Source organism: Kogia breviceps, chromosome 16, assembly GCF_026419965.1.
Source record: "Kogia breviceps isolate mKogBre1 chromosome 16, mKogBre1 haplotype 1, whole genome shotgun sequence".
Lineage (NCBI taxonomy): Eukaryota > Metazoa > Chordata > Mammalia > Artiodactyla > Physeteridae > Kogia > Kogia breviceps.
The window spans coordinates 17,128,340-17,146,845 of record NC_081325.1 but is presented as its reverse complement, the minus strand read 5'-3'; the positions used below and the strand labels follow the sequence as shown (position 1 = coordinate 17,146,845).

Sequence of the window (18,506 nt, the reverse complement as noted above, 5' to 3'; positions counted from 1 at the left end):
TTCAGCTTTCTTTAGTTAAATTAAGAACTGCTCTCTCCACAGTGCCTAGCGCAAATAAATTATATAATGGAACATTTCAAATTTACCTTTTTATCCAGCTTAAAGGGGTTGCCAAATGTATGCAACCTTCGAGGCTGATCAGGATCAAGTTCTCTTAGTGGAGAAGGTACTTGCTTGAGGTATTCCTGGTAATTCCCCATTTGTGCTATAGGAACACTGTGCACTTGATCTTTTCAAACAGAATAGAGGAAAAACAGAAGTTAACCTCACTAAAACTACCTTCCAACTAGTTATCAAATAATGTCTTCTTATGTATGAATGCTCTCTGGTTTATTCTAGTCAATCTTTCCTTACCACATAGTCTAAATTATTTTGTCACCATTATAAATATTGTGACATAAAATCTTGAGATTTTTTTTTTAATAAAATTTTAAATACTTGAATTTTATCTTCTAAACAAAGCAAAAATATTGCAGTTAATTTCGGTGTATAGAATAAGCATGTGTGTAACCTTTCTATGAAAAGGAAATGTCTCTCCTACTCTATTCCAAATAAGCAGAATTTAATTAAAGCAGAATTTACAGAAAAGAGAAATCACATAGATGACCCTTTTTATATAAAACTATAGTTGAAATGCGTACGTGAGAGTTGCCAAAGGGTTAAGTTCTCATCTGACTTGATTTGTAGTAGGTGTCATGGATACAGCTGAAGGAAATACCAGAATATGACATATATTGGCCATCCAGAGTTAAACTAGTTAAGCTACCAGATACAAGTAGATCACAAGAAAATGATTTTGTTTGTGCGTGTGCCTGTTTATGTGAATGTACAAAGAAAGCCAAAAAGGAAACTAAGCTGCTAACAAAGGTCGTTATCTCTGGGGAACAGAATTTGGGGCAACAGTGATGGTAGGAAGAAGTGTAGAGAATCAGGGATGACTCACTTTTTACTTCATTCAATGAGAATGTAATACTACTGTTATAATTCTTTAAAAGTTACAATAATACTCTATGTATTTCCAATATAAAGAATTCAGTTTACTGAAGAAATACCAACATTAAAACCATAATCTAACCTTCATCCTGTCCTTTAAGAAATCTGCGGGTGCTCTTCAAAAGATTAGATCTCATTCTTGTTAAGTGATCCAAAAGATTCCGTCTTGGTATGTCATAGGCATTTCTAAATGTCTGTGGCTTCAAATCCTGTTAAAAAAGATTTAAAGACAAGATTTATTTTCTTTTTTTTTTTTTTTTTTTTTTTTGCGGTATGCGGGCCTCTCACCGCTGCGGCCTCCCCCGCTGCGGAGCACAGGCTCCGGACGCACAGGCTCAGCGGCCATGGCTCACGGGCCCAGCCGCTCCGCGGCACGTGGGATCCTCCCGGACCAGGGCACGAACCCGTGTCTCCTGCATCGGCAGGCGGACTCTCAACCACTGCGCCACCAGGGAAGCCCAAGATTTATTTTCAAACATAGAATTAAGAGACAAATCTCTAGCCTGCAGCATAGCTTTAAAAATAAGATACACAAGTTAACTAACTAGCTTAAAAAAATAAAGAGATATGATGCAATCTTACTGTACTGTTTTAATAACCAAAAGATAAAAATTTGGTAGTGAGACTCAACCAAATAATCACAAACTCATATCTGTCCAAGATTTTATTACATATTCTGGCTAAGAGAAATAAATAAAAGCTTTGATGTATAATTTACATACCATAAAACTACCCATTTTACATAAACAGTTTGATGAGTGTTCATAAATGTGTAGTTGTGAAACCACCACTACGATCCAGTTTTAGAATATCTCCATCATCCCAGACAGTTCCTTGTGCCCATTTGCAGTCAATCTTTATCCTATCCCCAAGCAACCATTAATCTACTTTCCTTCTCTCTACATTCCACTGTATAAACGGAATCTTGCAATATGCAATCTTTTCTATCTGGCTTCTTTCACTGAGCATGTTTTTGAGATTCAACCATGTTGTTTGTGTATTGGTGTCTATTCTTTTTTACTGTCTTTTCCTTTTTACATGGATATACCATATCTCTACCCATTCATCAGTTGATGAACACGTGGACTATTTTCAGTTTGGGGCTGTTACTAATGCTGCTATGAACATCTGCATACAAAGCCTTTTTATATACACATATTTACATTTCTCTCAGTAGATACCTACAAGCAGAACTGTTGGTATATAGCAATATTTACCTTTCCTAAGAAACTGCAAACTATTTTCCATCAAAAATGTATAAGAGTTCCAGTTGTTCTACAACCTTACCAACACTTCATATTTTTCAGTCTTAAATTTTAGCCATTCTAGTGGGCATAAAGTGGGATCTCAGTATGGTTTTTTTTTTTTTTTTTGCGGTACGCAGCCCTCTCACTGTTGGTGCCCCTCCCGCTGCGAAGCACAGGCTCCGGATGCGCAGGCTCAGCGGCCATGGCTCACGGGCCCAGTGGCTCCGCGGCATGTGGGATCTTCCCGGACCGGGGCACGAACCTGTGTCCCCTGCATCGGCAGGCGGACTCTCAACCACTGTGCCACCAGGGAAGCCCCCTCAGTATGGTTTTAATTTGCATTTCTCCAGTGGCTAATAATGTTGAACATCTTTTTATGTGCCTGTTCAAGTTTGTATATGAGCTGTCTGTTCAAATATTTTGTCTATTTTTTTATTGGATGTTTGTCTTTTTATTATTGAGTTCTATGAGTTCTTTATATATTTTGAAACGAGTTCTTTATTCAATACATGCTTTTCTCCCAGGCTGTAGCTTGCCTGGGAGAAACATCAAAGTTTCTTCTGAAGACAAAAATTTCAATTTTAATGAAGTTCTATTTATCAGGTTGTGTGTGTGTGTGCTCTGTGTGTTATATTTTAGAAATCTTCATTGACCCATAATCCAACATCTTAAAAGATTTCTTCCTGTTCTGTTGTAGAAGTTGATAGTTTCAGTTCTTATATGTATGACGACTATGATCACTTCAAGTAATGTGAGGTAAGGGTCAAGTTCATAATTCTGCATATGGATAGCCAATTGTTCCCAGGCTATCTGTTGAAAAGACTGTCTCCTAACCCACTGAATTATTTTGGCACCTTTGTTAAAAATTAATTGACTCTACGTGTGAGGGCCTACTTCTGTTCTACTGATCTATATATTTTTCCTTATGCCAACAACACAACATGTTGATCACTGTAGCTTTACAGTCGCTTCTAAAATTAGATAGTGCAAGTCTTCCAGCTTTATTCTTTTCCAAAATCGTTTTAGCTACTCTAGGACCTTTACACTTCCATATAAGTTTTAGAATCAGCCTGTCTGTTTCTACAAAAAGACTACTGGGATGAAGATGTTTTTAATGAGTGTTCACAAAGCACTTCAGGATCACACTGTGTACCCAGGGTCAGCAGTATAAAAGTACCAAACTACAGTGAACGCTACCATTAGCTATGTAACTTTAGGCAATCTCTAAGCCTATTTTCTCATCTATAAAATGAACGGGATGGTTTGCTCTTTGCAGTCCATCCATTCATCCACTCACCATGTACAGTCTTTAACTCTAAAATCTAATGATTCAATAATAATATAATTGATCATTATTCTGTGGAGGTACAGAAGTTTGGACAAACTGAGTATCAGTTAACAGAAAATTTGCCACATTCAACAATATAACAGACTATTAACTACATCAGTACTAAATTCACATAACCATTACCTTATTGAGCAAAGCAACTTGGAACCCAGTGTATTCTTTCATATTAAGGTCTAGCAGTCTGTGAGGAACATCCTCTGAAATTCCCTGGAGCAGCTGTTGAAAATCTTTCCTATAAGCCATTGATAAACCATGTGATCTGCTTCGGACTTTAATCCCAGTTTCCTGTACTACTTTTTTGCCTACAGAACCGATGACTCGATCAGATTCTATTTTCGCCTAAAGCAAAAAAAAACCACAAAAGTTGTCCTGACATAATCTGAAGTGGTAAATTAAATGCTAATCGTTTTGGTCTTCCATAAATTAAGTATTTATTATATTTTAAAAGTACATAAGAAATTAAAAACTCTACTTAAGTAGAGAAGTTTATGTCAAGTCCTTGGTAAACTGAACATAGTTTAAACAATAATGTCTTATGATTTTAAATCATCACGATTCTTACCTTTTGGAGCAGGGTACACAAACACAACTTCAATTTATTTTATTTATTACATACCCACTACACCTAAACCATGAAATGTAAATGTACCCTAAATAAAAATATATATTTCCAATTCAGAAGTGAAATAAAATTAGAAAAAAAATCTCATCAATATTTACTTAAAGACATTATTACTAGCACATAACTAAATGTTCATAGATATGGCAAACACTGATGAAGTTTTTCACTGGAAAGCAAATAGCAATATTTTGATTCTTTCCAACCTACATTTCAATTAGCACTTGAAGTAGAGATGGCAGAAGTACTGGAAAAATTGTGTTTTATACAATTTTAATAACTTGACAGTCAAAGTGTATACTGCTTGACTACTGTAGTATCTATTAATGTGATTTATGCCCCAAAGGACAAAATTCAGTATTGTTACAAATATTTGAAAAGAAACTCCCATTTTGAAAGAAAAAGCTATAGGTTTAAAACATAAAGCAAAATAAACTGACTTTTTTGTCTAAGAAAAACAACTTTCTAACATAAATTTCCCAAAAGAAAACAAAGAATGTTCACATACAGGAAGGCTAGGACCACATTAATAAAGCCATTTTCACAAACTAGGAATTATTGCTTGAAGTTATCATTTCAAAACATAGCATACCATTTACTTGAGACAGAATTATGTTAATATATGATATACGTGGTTTTAAAATTTAATACATTAATATGATGGAATTCTATTAGAATCATCAAGAACTAACATCTGGTCTATTGACCACCTTAGCCAAAACCATTCCAAATACTTAATGGCTCTATTTCTTAACATTACCTGCTGACTCAATTTTTTGAGGTATGAAATGACACTGTAACTAAGTCCATATTCCATACTGTCTGCTATTAGGTTAGGTGCTCCCATCATTCTAACAGCTTTCTTCAAAGGCTATAGGAAAAAAGAAAATACCACTCAATCCTGAGCTTGTCAAAAACTTATAGCTATATGTATTGTCAATTTTGAAAATTTCGCCTCCCAAAATGTCTCCTTTTCTTCAATAACAGTCACATAATCTTATTTGTACTTCATTAAAATGTTTGTCAGTGGTATGAAAGGCAGTTTGAAATACTAAACAAGGATTAGCGGCTATAATAACAACACCCAGAGCAAGAAAGGGTGAAGTCCTGGACTTCTTAGCATCACTGGAGACACTAAGTTTAGAAGAAGAGGGCAGGAGACACACTGCAGAGGTTGATTTGATAGAACTCGGGTAGTAAGTAGAAAGAGGAGTCAAGGAAAGTAGAACATTTCTACCTTGGGTAACTGAAGAGTCGTGGCTCGACCCCTCACTAGCTTTGTGACCCTGTAGCAGGTAATACAACCCCTTTGTGCCTTAAGTTTCTCATGTGTAAAATGATAATAGTAGTATCTACCTCATAGGGTCGTCATGGGATTAAATGAATGAATACATGTAAATACATCTGGCACACAGTAAGCATTCAGCAGGTATTAATCATTACTACTACTATCATTAGCTGAGCTGAAAAACCAGAAACAAGCTGTGAAGGAAAAACGAGAAGGCAAAAATCATCTAATATTTACTATGGATGTGATATAGTGATTTTCAATTGTAAGGACTAATAGAGAGCTACTTTGTGCAAGGAAAAATATCACTAGCAGGACTGTCTAGCCCATGTGAATGGGACAGAGTCAGAAAAAGGATGATAACCACCCAATGACATATTAGAAAGTGTATAAAAGCACTGGTGTCAAACTGGAATCAAATCCCAGATCTGATATTTAATATTCATGTGGCTTTGGCTAAATCCTCCCAGTTGCTATGAAACATAGGAGTCAAACATATACAACAGTTCATATTCAAGTGTTTCTTCCTTTTCCCTCTCTTACATAGCAGGCACTATGTGCTAGACACACACAACTTTTCTCTTACAACTATAACATATGATTTTCAAAGTTCAAGAAATTAGTGTTCTTATTAGGGACCATTTAGAAAGATTAGTTACAGTCAAACACTGTAACATTCCTGCAGTAAAAGCAGAAGTAATGTTTTAAAGTGCTTTTAGTGTAAGTTTTTTTGTTAAGAAGCTACTTCACAAAATAAATAAAGAATATATTTAATAATATATGCATTATTGGTCCTATCTATTATGATACACTAGGTTTTAAGTAATATTTCTGGAGATTTAGGGACTAATGCAACACAAACCTTTTTTTGTACGCTTAAAGGGAAATAATTATAAAACTGCAATTTTAAAAGGCAGTATAACAATTGAGGTTAAAAGCTTAAATTCTAAAGCCAGGCTGCCTGGGATTGAATTCCTGACCCCCAAATATTAGCTATGTAGCCTTGGATGAATTATTTAATCTTTTAGTGCCTCAGTTTCCTCATCCGTGAAATAAGAACAGTGATTTCTGCCTCATAGGGTTACCATATAAATTAAATGAGGTTAATACATGCTTAGGATAGAACCAGGCCTGGGTAAGCATTTTATATATATGTATATATATATATATGTATATATATATATTCTCATTATCATCATCATCATTATTCTGCAAATCACTGAAACATTTCTTTCCCATTACATTTATATGGGTCCTTTGTACACTCAATTTTCATGACATTTATTCTATAACAGCAATAAATAAAAGTTTTAATACCTATAGTAAACTATAAGCATAATATAAAATTTTATAACAAGTTCTATTTTTAATAATAATATTCTTACCCCAAGATAGTAGGGAGGCATTGTCTTCAAATAACTTTCAAATGACTGTCTCCATTTCAATGTTGGTTTTGCCTTATGTACTTTAAACAAGTCATCTATAAATTTACAATGTGAACAAACTATCATCATTCATTGTTTTCACACATGAAAATCAAGTCAAATAAGTTTCATTTTTAAAGTCTGCTTTCTTATTTATATAAGAGAGAGAGGAACATCTGACCTATATTTTTAACAAAATTAAAGGTGGTAAAATTTTTGGTTCTGGCATTTTTGAGTAGTAATACCACTTTAAAAATAAAAAGGTGCCAATTATGGTCTAAAATTAAATGTAATAATAAAGGTAGAATCAGGAAATACACAAGGAAAATCTAGATATGAAACAGATTTGAAGACAGAAACAAAGTATGCACGATGTTTTCTATAAAATACACCTACTAATATTTTGTCTGTAACCTTTAAATCTGATGCAGTTCCATGAAGGGAAAGATGTCTTCTCCAACAGCCCTCAAAAAATTATAGCCAAATGGTCCCCAGAAACCAACTTTAGGCTTATCATATTATTTTAGAACAAATTCATCATTTAAAATAATTTGCCAAATGAAAATTAAAAGTATAGATAAATCCTTAGAAAATACTCAGATCTTATAAATATGATATGCTTCTACAAAATGTCTAATTATTTACTGAATACAAAGCCTGCATTACTAATTCTAACTATGTAAGAAATCTACTTGCAAAAAACTTAGAGAATACTTAATTTAGAAACTTAAAATATGACATCTTCAATAGTTTGCAGAATCAAAAGTAGTTTGACACTGACTTTCAATTTACCAGAAACATGCACGGGTTGCTATAACACAACCTTATACAGCTTCAGTATTTTAGAGCATTAAAAAAAAAAATCTTCATTAATTTCCAGAAGACAAGAAAACTTAGAAATGGAGGGATGTTCCCAAAGTTTGTTTTTAGGAAAAATTTGTATGTATGCTAAGCCACAGAGAATGTGATGAGAATAACTTACCTAAAAGGGGAAGGAGGACTGGGTAATTGTAAGGCATCACAAATAAGTTGACACAGTTCAGTGCTGTACTAGCTTTCAAGTAACCAAAGGGATGGCCAAGTTCGCTATATTTTGCACTATTGCTCACATATACCTGTTAAAAAGGAGTAGTTAAAACTTCACATTTAATAACCTTTACAGAACATTATCTAAACCACAGATTCAATTTAACTTTTTAAGAAACATCAAATTAAATTTCTAGAGATTCTCATACTGAATGAAGTAAGTCAGACAGAAAGACAAATATCATATGATATTGCTTATATGCAGAATCTAAAAAATGGCTACAAATGAACTTATCTACAAAACAGAAAGAGAGTTACAGATGTAAAAAATAAAACTTATGGTGTGGGGAGTGGGGAGGGATAAATTGGGAGACTGGGATTGACACATACACACTGCTATATATAAAACAGATAACTAATAAGGACCTACTGTATAGCACAGGGGGACTCAACTCAGTACTCTGTAATGGCGTATATGGGAAAAGAATCTAAAAAAGAGTGGATAGGGCTTCCCTGGTGGCATAGTTGGGAGTCCACTTGCCAATGCAGGGGACACGGGGTCGAACCCTGGTCAGGGAAGAGCCCACATGCCGTGGAGCAACTGAGCCCATGCGCCACAGCTACTGAGCATGTACTCTAGAGCCCATGAGCCACAACTACTGAGCCCACATGCCACAACTACCGAAGCCCACACGCCTAGAGCCCATGCTCCACAACAACGAGAAGCCCGGGCACAGCAACAAAGAGTAGCCCCTACTAACTGCAACTAGAGAAAACCTGTGCACAGCAACAAAGACCCAGTCCAGCAAAAAAAAAAAAAAAAAAAAAAAAGAAAAGAGTGGATATATGTATATGTATAACTGATTCACTTTGCTGTACACCTGAAACTAACACAACATTGTAAATCAATTATACTCTCAATAAAAATTAAATAAAATTTTAAATCACTATAGTTGTTCAGCTCACCTGCCAACAGGTTTGAGGAGATTTTCTTTCCAGGATAAATTGAGTCAGCGGTGAAGGTTCCAACTCATATTTGTCAAAAGGCAATTTGTCAATAACCATAGGTTCACAGTCTGTACAGGAAAACTTCACTACAGGATGAGATGTACGAGGTGGCTAGAGGGGAAAGTCTTATTATTACTCTTTCACAAAGTACCAGAAACAAACTCCTTTTTAGTATCCCTCACTACCAAAGTTTACTCAGTTTCTCAGTTTTACTAGTGAGAATTTAATTTACTACCAAAAGCACCACTAAGCTGAAAGAAAATACTTAAAAATGTAATGCTTAAATTATATAATATTCACAAGAATAAAAACACTTCAAAATCTGTACAGAATTAAAATTTTTGTTAAGTCTTAAAATCAAATTTATCAGAAAAATTAAATGCAAAATTTTGGAATTAAATAAGTGATCATTAATTTTTATATCTAAGAAACAACTAATTTAATAGAAATATTCCTAAGTCCTCAGTTGTAGGAATTTAACTACTTGGCTTCCAAATTGATGACACACATTGATCAGTACAAATTTTTGAATATACAATATATTAGGGCATATACATATTTATACTTGTAAATTATTAACTTATAGGTACATAATAAAATACATACCAAAATAATATTAAAAACAGAAAAGAGTAAACATGCATAGAAGTTCTAATGCTTTCCTTCCCTATTCCAGCAGACTGTATTGGTTACCCCTGTGTTAAATATACCCTACTTTGGAGGCCCTGTTGTAGAGCTGCAAAAACCACAATACTTTAAAGGAAAAAAAAAGCAAGTTATTCTATTTTCCCCTTAACAGTCTCCTTCCTAAAAATCTCACCAAGTGAAGATTGGTGAAGAAAATATGAGCTATGAAGAAATAATGTGAAATTTCATAGCTATAAAGGACTCCTTTTGGCCTCAGTTACTATCTACATATGCTGGTGGCTCCCAAATCTACTGTATAGGGACCAGATCTCTCTCATTTCTCTTATGTATCCAACTAACTACCTACTGTACATAACCTGAATTTTCTATAGGTCCCTCAAATATATTATTAATCAATTCATTATTTCACCCCCAAACCACAAAACATGTTCTAAAAACCTAGATGTTAGCCTTAATATCTCCCTCTTATCCTCCATACTTAACTGTCACAAAGAATTAGATTAAATGATACCACAAATCCTAAGCCACTTAGCAGAACACATAAACATGGCAGATGCTCACTATTTTAGTTACTGCCCTCTGTCAATGCTAAATTCTCATCTCTCTAAAAATTTACCTGCTATTTCTTACCACTCTAATTCATGCCTTCATCATTTCTCAGACTATATTAGTACAACTGTTCATTTTTAATTAGTCTCCCTAATTAGTCAGCGCCCTCCAATCAATCCCATGGCCATGAAAGATAAATATAATCATGTAATTTTCCTAACTCAAATTATTGGGTAAAAATAGCAGCCAACCACCTAAAAATAGGGCCAGATCCTTTTCTTTTAATATTGTTTTACAAAGAGCCTTGACAATACGGTCCCCATCTGCCTTTTAACCACCATACCATGTACACCCTGTGCTCCAGCCATACCAAAACGACTTGCAGTTGCCCAAACAGATCATTATCTTTCATGCCCTGGTGTTTCATATTTTATTACAAGCTGCTTTACTATTTTCTCCCTTGTATAATGCAAACAAACTAAGTTTTGAAGACTGAACTGGCAAGGCAAGTACCAACCTCTAAGAAACTTCTTCCCTGACACAGTCTCACTATGTACCCCAAACACATACCAGGCAGTTAGGCACCACCTCCTCTGGGTTCTGCTCTGCCCCCTATGACAGTTAGCATAGCACACTGTACTCTATTATGTTTATATGACTGACCTTCCTATGGAATGGTTAGGTTCCAGAGGGGAAGTACTGTTTTGCTCCTGTGCCTAGCATGTACCTGACATACAGCATATTGAAAGGGTCTGTGAAACTCACCTATTTTTTTGGATGACAATATTGAGATCCAAAAAGAAAAGGGGGGGCATTTATCATTTCATTTAATCCCCAAAATAATCCTATGAGATAGGAGTTATTATCTCTATTTAACAGATGGGAAATTGAGGCTTAGAGAAGATAATTAACCAAAGACACATGGCTAATAACTGGTAGAGCCATGATTCAAATTCAGAACCAGTCTCTAATAAATCACATTTAATTTCAGTATCAATACTTCTTATATGAAATACTATTATTTCTAAAAATTTCATTTCCCCTCAAATATCCTTCAGTTACTAAATTTTGCCAGTTCTTTCTAATACTCTCTCTCTTTTTTTAAATCATTCTCTCTTCCATCATCTTAATTCAAACTCTTATATTAAGTGAACCAAAGCAATAGCCCTCTAGGTAAATAGCTTACCTTCCAGTTCATGTAACAACCACCAGATTAATTTTCCTAAAGGAACACTCTGTTAAAAATGTCTTCAGTTCTATGAACCCTATTAAGAAAAGCTCAAATTCCTTAACCTTGCACGTAAAGTCATGAGCAATTTGGTTTATTTAATAGTACTCTCAATGTCCTACATACATATTATGAACCACCTATCCTCACAGTTACTTTCCATTCATCTAAATTCACCTTGTTCTTTTTAACTTCCATACTTTTTTCTCACAGTTTCCTCTTCCAACTGATATCCTACTGACACTTCAAAATCCTCTATGGCTTGTAACAATTTGTAATAGACCACTAGAGCAATATTAATAGATAATGCTTGTGATACTCATTTTGGATTTCTTCCTATTAGGACTTAACAAGTACCATATGTACTACTGTAAGTGTTAAATAAACATAATAGAATGAATAACCAACAATATAATATTTCATATAAATATGACATCTGTTCTGTAAGAATTTTGAAAGGGCTCTAGAGGAGAAAGTAATATGACCAAAGAAATTGAGAGTTTCTCTAAAGCCAGACTAAAAAACTATGATCGTTCAATCCAAAAAAGAAAGAAGATACCTCACTGAAATGTATAAAAACTTAATTTCATGTACTACATTAAATCCCTAATGAATACAGGAAATATCTCTTTATAGACCTTGTATAGAATAAAAGTAAAAATTACCCTAAAGAGTTGATATCGGTTTAAAGCATAAAAGGTTTCAAAGAGTTCAATTTAATTCATAAATGATAGCTGCATGAAACATTATTAAAGACTGCTTAATGATCTTTGAAATACAACTCTTATCTTCTAAGGGTAACATCTAAAGAACCACTGTCATATCCCATGGCGTCCTCAGTTACTACAAAATACACTAATCTGAAAAAAGGGTATTAACAAGATTTAATAGATATTTGTATAAATTTACCCTATTATTATAAGAACCATACAGTGAACACTGATAATTCACCAGGATCATTCAACAAGCCTCACTGTTTCTAAAAATAATTCCTATAAACAAGACCAGAAAATCTTTGCTACCTTAAACCTCCAGACTGAAAACACTGAATATAACTAAAACTATGCAAGTCAACATGAATTTCTAAGACTAAGTCCTAAAACACTGCAGGCAAACCATCAGAATTATTTTCTAAGCCTTCATTTAAACTATATATTATGTCCCAGAGACAAATCCTCATGTTACATTATATTTAGAATCCAAAGAGAAGCTCTTGTTATATCTATGCTTCTGTAACCAGATGCCAATAATAAAAGCATAAGCATAATGTTAGATTCTAAAGGAGACAGATGCCTTTTCTCTATTACTTCCTGATGAACAATACAGTACACTAAAGCAAGTAACAGCTCATCAGAGCACTTTGAGTGCTTGTCTAATTCCTATACAACAGCCACACCTTTAACTGACGGGAGCACTTAAAACTAGTAGGAAAAGCAGTTAACGGTTACTATTACAAAGTCACAGCCTCTCTGGTACTTACTAGTGTTGGAGAATTCTGATCTGGCCAAAAAGACTCTGGAACAGGCCAGTGACCTATAGGAACCCCAGTTTTAGGATTTGGTCTGACATATATGAGTTTGTGACAGCTATGCCAAGGCTGAGATCCCAAAGGCCTTGATACATCTGGCTGCCCATCTACGGCAAAGAAATCAAAGCAAAGAAAGTATGTATCATTAAAGGAAAAACATAAGCAGTTAAATTATATCTACTATTACTTAGTAAAAATGTCTTAATACTTGTTCAATTCTGGATTTTCCTATTTTTCTTAAATGGTAGAATACTATCATGACTAAGGCTTAACATTTAGATTATATCAGAATTCACTAGAGTAACATCAGCAAATTCCAACTATGAGTTCAAAAAGTGAAAGGAGGTCCCACAGCATCTTTTGCTTGTCCAATCAGAATACGTAAAACATACTTTATGGTAGATACTTGTTTAAAAATGACATGTTTTCCCCACTAGATGATAAGGGCAAACACTCAATTTCTTCACCATCATGCTTGGCTTAGTAAATACTAGGTTAAGTATTGCTAAATGAATATTTCTTTAAAATCAATCTTTTTAACTAAAGCCTAATAACTAAAATGAAAAGTTAATATGCAAATCCAGATTTCAGATGCCTACCTTTAATCTAAAACAATTCTAGAAAACAGTAACTCCCTTTAACAGTTCAGTAAACATTTACTTAGTGCCTAACTCTAAGCAAAGTCCTAAAATAATTTAAAAATAAATATATTCCATGTGTAACAATTCAATTTTTTTTTAAGTTTGTTTTTTTAAACCAGACACAGTATGCGATTCATATAATCTTACCATCTTCTGCTCCTTCCCTAGAATCCCTTCTGAGGGTACCACTTTCTCATCTCTATGACCTTTCTCTTCTCCCATTTACTCACTCTAGTGGATCACCTCTGCCAGTGCCATTAATGACTTTCTAATTCTTGTCATAAGCTATATCATACAAGACAGAAGGTCCAGATGTAAACTGTCCATTGGTTCTGGTAAAACTCCTTATACCCTCTGGCTAATATAAATAGTTCCTGATCACAAAATATTAGAATAAAGCCAGGTGGGGCTCAGCTAGACTTTAAAGGATCAAGCTGAATGGCAAAGGCTGGTTTCTCATTTTGGGAACCACACCAACCATTTGGTTCTGATCAGTCTGATCTTTAGAAAAATGTAGCTAAGGAATTAAATAAACACTTAAGGTTGAACACTCTTGTGAATTAAGGAACATGGAAGAAGCGTATATACTGGAGAGAGTCAGCATTACAATACTAAAAAGGAAATATGCTCATCTGTAAATGTTTAAAAAGGGTTTTGGGGCTTATAAATTTTCAGGCTATGAACAACCAATATAAAAAGGCGATGCTACCAAACCACTATCATATTACCTTGACTTTCCTATTTAATCTTCCCTCTTTACCAACAGCTGTTTTGTCATATTAATAATTTGGCATTAATATTGACAAGGCCAAATCATAGGAATTTTTCAGTTCTATTTGAATACTTGATAAAGCCAGTTTAAAATGTCTATAAGAGAAGTACAATAATACCTTCTACAGGGGAAGGATCTGGTCCTGCTTTCTCAAAGTTTATTACCACTCCACTTTGTACTTTCTGCACCAAGGACTCCAGACACTGATTAAGCATTCTTGGAGAACATACAGAGTATGAACGGCCTGAAATAAAAAGAATAAAGTTGCAAAAATTCCTACTTTTAACAAAAAAGAACCATAGTAGGGTTTTTGACAATACTGATTAACAAAAATTCAATGATAAAGTCTGACCTTTTCATTATCTAATAGAAGAATAACAAAACAAAAATAGCTATTTTCAATCAATCAACAATTCCATTTTGTGAGAGTATGTAAATTTTTCTTTGTAAATTAAAGGTATGTGGAAAATAGAAATCTTTGTGTGAACAAACCACAATGAAAAAAAATCATTATATATATACACAATGTATTACATGAAATGAGATTTTAAAATATATATAAATATAAAAAATTATCTCCAACTGTTTTCCAATACAATTTATCTTTATTACACATATACAGCATCTGGTAACTAACCCCCAAAAATCTTACTCCTGCTTAACGAAAGTATTATCACTAAAGATTAATGCTAAGGACATAGATGATACTCAATAATTATTTAATTGATCTGCTGGCAGGTACTGCATATTTTAAGTGTTTGTACTTTAATATATAGATAGTAGCATGTGCTTTTCTGAATTTCATTTGGCTTACATACTTAGAAATTACCTATCTTAAGTGAATTTCCCTCTTGAATATTTTAACCTATAAAATTTTTAGTTCAGAAGCATTAAAATGCTAGTGATTAAGAAAAAATACCAGTGAAAAGACTTCTTAAACAGGGATTTTTCAATAAATATATCTAGACCTGCGCTGTCCCATATTGCAGCCACTGGCCACATATGGCTACTGAAAACTTGAAACATGGCTAGTCCAAATTGAGATGTACAGTAACTATAACATACACACCTGATTTTGTAGATGTAATATAAAGATAATATAAAATATCTGAATTTTTAATTACCAATATCACATTGAAATATTTTGATATATTGATTTAAATAAATATTATATAAATTAATTTTACCTGTTTCTTTTTAGTTTTCTGGTTTTTTTTTTTTTTTTGGCTGCGCCACTCGGCTTGTGGGATCTCAGTTCCCCAACCAGGGACTGAACCAAGTCCCTAGGCCGTGAAAGTGCAGAGTCCTAACCACGGGATCACCAGGGAATTCCCTATCTGTTTCTTTTTAATGTGACTTTAAAATTTTAAATTTATAATTTTATATATAATTATATATAACCTATATTTCTATTATCTGTACTGATCTAGACCAGTGCTGAAAACCATGACAACTAAAATTCTTTAATCAAACATCTTACAATGTTATTTGCAATAAGCTCAATATGGAAAAGTCCTATTCCTTAAGAAATTCAACCAATTATTACCAAACATGTTATATTATTATATTTGACATATCAAATTACTCTTATCAATTTACACTCAACATGTGATTTGCTAAAGGTTACTCAGAAAAGAGAACATGAGGCAGTAGAGTGATTCAAATCCTCAGAGTCAGCTTAGAATAACAAGTATCGTATAACAAATGGCTTACCCTGAATACAACAATAAGAGCCGTACTTCTAAAAATACCCACCAATTACTGAGTGTCTATGTACCTGGCACTATTCTAATCACTCTATTAATTTATCCAATCCTAGCAACAATTGTATTGGTTACTTTCTCCATTTTACAAATGAGAAAACTGAAGCATGGAGAGATTAACTAATTTATTCAAGTTAGTATAGTAGTGCAGCCAAGATTCAAACGCTTACAAGGTATTAGACACTTTCATCTGGATATACCTTCTTCCCTGAAAACCATGATGTTAATTTGAAGTCAATATTTAAAATAGAAAGCCTATATGGAACCACACTTATTTGAAAGAATTGGTAAATTAAAATTTTTTGAGTCTATTTATACATATACATAAAACAATACATAAAAAGGCTGATAGTCTTAACACAGTAAGTATTTAGAAGATTATATAATGGTTCAATATCTTATTTCATGATATTTAAGCATATTCCCAAGATGTTAATAAAAAACAGAAGTTCTTCAGTATAAAATTGTGGCAATCCTCTCTACTCCCCTAACCTGTGTCATCAGCTAATTGATTAGGAAAATATAAGTAAAGAAGTTACGATCTTAGTATGAAATAAAATTACTAACAAAGACATTCTATGAAAATTGGAGAAAAAATAAACTTGAGTCATTTAGAAAATAACAAAAATTCATTAATTCTTTTGAAAGTTAAAGGAAATTTTGCCATCTTTACAAAGTGAACCTATAACCCATGTCATGTTTCTCTTATTCTTTACATCAAAACTCACCTCTTGGAATGTATAACACCTTGTACTGAAGGATAAAGTTTCTGCGATCACTAATAATATTTGTGAGAAAAGCACATACTTTCAAGTCAAGAAGCTGGCTCACTTGTGGTTAGAGGATCCCCCCCAAAAATCTAACCATAATGAGTCTGAACTCAGTAAAGTGAAACAAAGGAAAAATAACTTTTCCCCAGAGTATACTATATTAGCATTTTAGTAAAATGGATAAGAGACAAAAGGAACATTTCTAAGTTGGGCAACAGTCCTTATAGAGGCTAAGAAAGTTAAATTTATTTAATCTAGAAAAGTCTTACAATTTTTATAAAAAGCTTTTTATCCTCAATACTCCCATCAACATGTCTATTAGGCATTTTTAAAATTTGATGTCATACCTGCGCCTCTCCCAAACCTGCTTCTCCTTTGAGTAACCATCTCAGTACTTGGCATAGCCATTCACCTCCAATTGTTCAGGGCAACTGAATCATCGAGGAATCAGCCTGGATTCCTTCTTCCCTCATTGCCCTCAGTCTCTCCTTTCCATCAGACCACCTCTCACCCACCACCTCCAAACCTGACACTTTAGATCAAAGTACTATCAACTCTTCTGGTCTCCCTGCTTCCATTCTCACCACTTTACAGTATATTCTCATCCAGCAGCTGAAGTGGTCTTTCAGAAACAGAAATCAGATGTCACCTCCTATACAAAGCCCTCCAATGACTTCTCATCACACTTGGAAAATAAAAAATATTTATTATGGCCTAAAAGGCTATTCAATACTTGGCCCTTGCGTACCTCTCTAAACAAACCTGTTACTCTCTACTTCCCCCTACATAAGCTCCAGCCATATCAACCTTCCTGTTGCTCCCCAAAACATGGGGCATGTTCCTTCTCTTATTATTTCCTCAACCTAGATCTTTGTATGGCTTACTCCATTATTCAGATTTCTGTTCAAATGCTAACTAGACTTACTGTGGTGACCATTCCACAACGTATACAAATATCAAATCATTATGTTATACACCTGGAACTAAAATATCTAAAAGAGAGAGAGGGTTGATGAACATGTTGTAACAATAATTTTAGAGGGATTAATAGTTTTAAGATACAACCAGGGCTGATTTAATCCCTATTCAAACAACTGACTTTAACATCAAGGTTAGAGATATGCAAATGTAATTTATAAATAATTGTTGTTTTATTTACTTCTTTAGACAAATAGTATAATAATCTCCAAGGACATGCAATATTTTAAATTGATTCAAACTGGGGTAAGCATATCCTCTAGGTTTACGGTTAAAAAAAAAAAAAAAAGTCACCTCCTCAAAAGACTTCCCAGGAATACTCATTCTCTGCCTCATTACCCTCTGCACCCTCACCCTATTTTTTTTCTTGATAGTAAGGAGAACTGAAATATTATTTATTCATTTTATATGATTTCATCTGTCACACAGTCCAAAAATGTAAGCTGTCTATCGTTCCTGTTGTATTCCCAGGATCAAAAACAGTTATTTGGCATAGAGTATTCATTAATTACCTGATAATAAAAGAAAAATGCTTACAATGACATTTATATAATTTTAAAGTATACATTAAAAATATAACAAAATATTAATTATTTTGGCAACACAGGCAAATTTCTTTCCAATTTTTCCTTAATGAACATGAATTGTTCTATAATGGAAAAAATAAACGTACACA

At 33.7% G+C, this 18,506-nt stretch overlaps 1 protein-coding gene across 5 annotated transcripts in view; it reads right to left on the bottom strand.

The window, feature by feature from the left end:
- Positions 1 to 18,506, bottom strand: part of INTS6 (integrator complex subunit 6) — a 111,007-nt gene that overhangs the window by 30,769 nt on the left and 61,732 nt on the right. For all 5 annotated transcript variants that reach the window (XR_009331688.2, XM_059041518.2, XM_059041517.2 and 2 more), the window contains 9 exons: positions 14,438 to 14,563; positions 12,859 to 13,013; positions 8,912 to 9,064; positions 7,902 to 8,034; positions 6,881 to 6,975; positions 4,968 to 5,078; positions 3,712 to 3,927; positions 1,076 to 1,202; positions 87 to 229 (listed from right to left, as the gene is read on the bottom strand). Coding sequence is in view for 4 of the 5 variants with exons in the window: in XM_059041518.2 (XP_058897501.1) it covers positions 87 to 229; positions 1,076 to 1,202; positions 3,712 to 3,927; positions 4,968 to 5,078; positions 6,881 to 6,975; positions 7,902 to 8,034; positions 8,912 to 9,064; positions 12,859 to 13,013; positions 14,438 to 14,563 (1,259 nt within the window). In the remaining variant the exon portion in view is untranslated. The remainder of the gene's footprint in view (positions 1 to 86; positions 230 to 1,075; positions 1,203 to 3,711; positions 3,928 to 4,967; positions 5,079 to 6,880; positions 6,976 to 7,901; positions 8,035 to 8,911; positions 9,065 to 12,858; positions 13,014 to 14,437; positions 14,564 to 18,506) is intronic.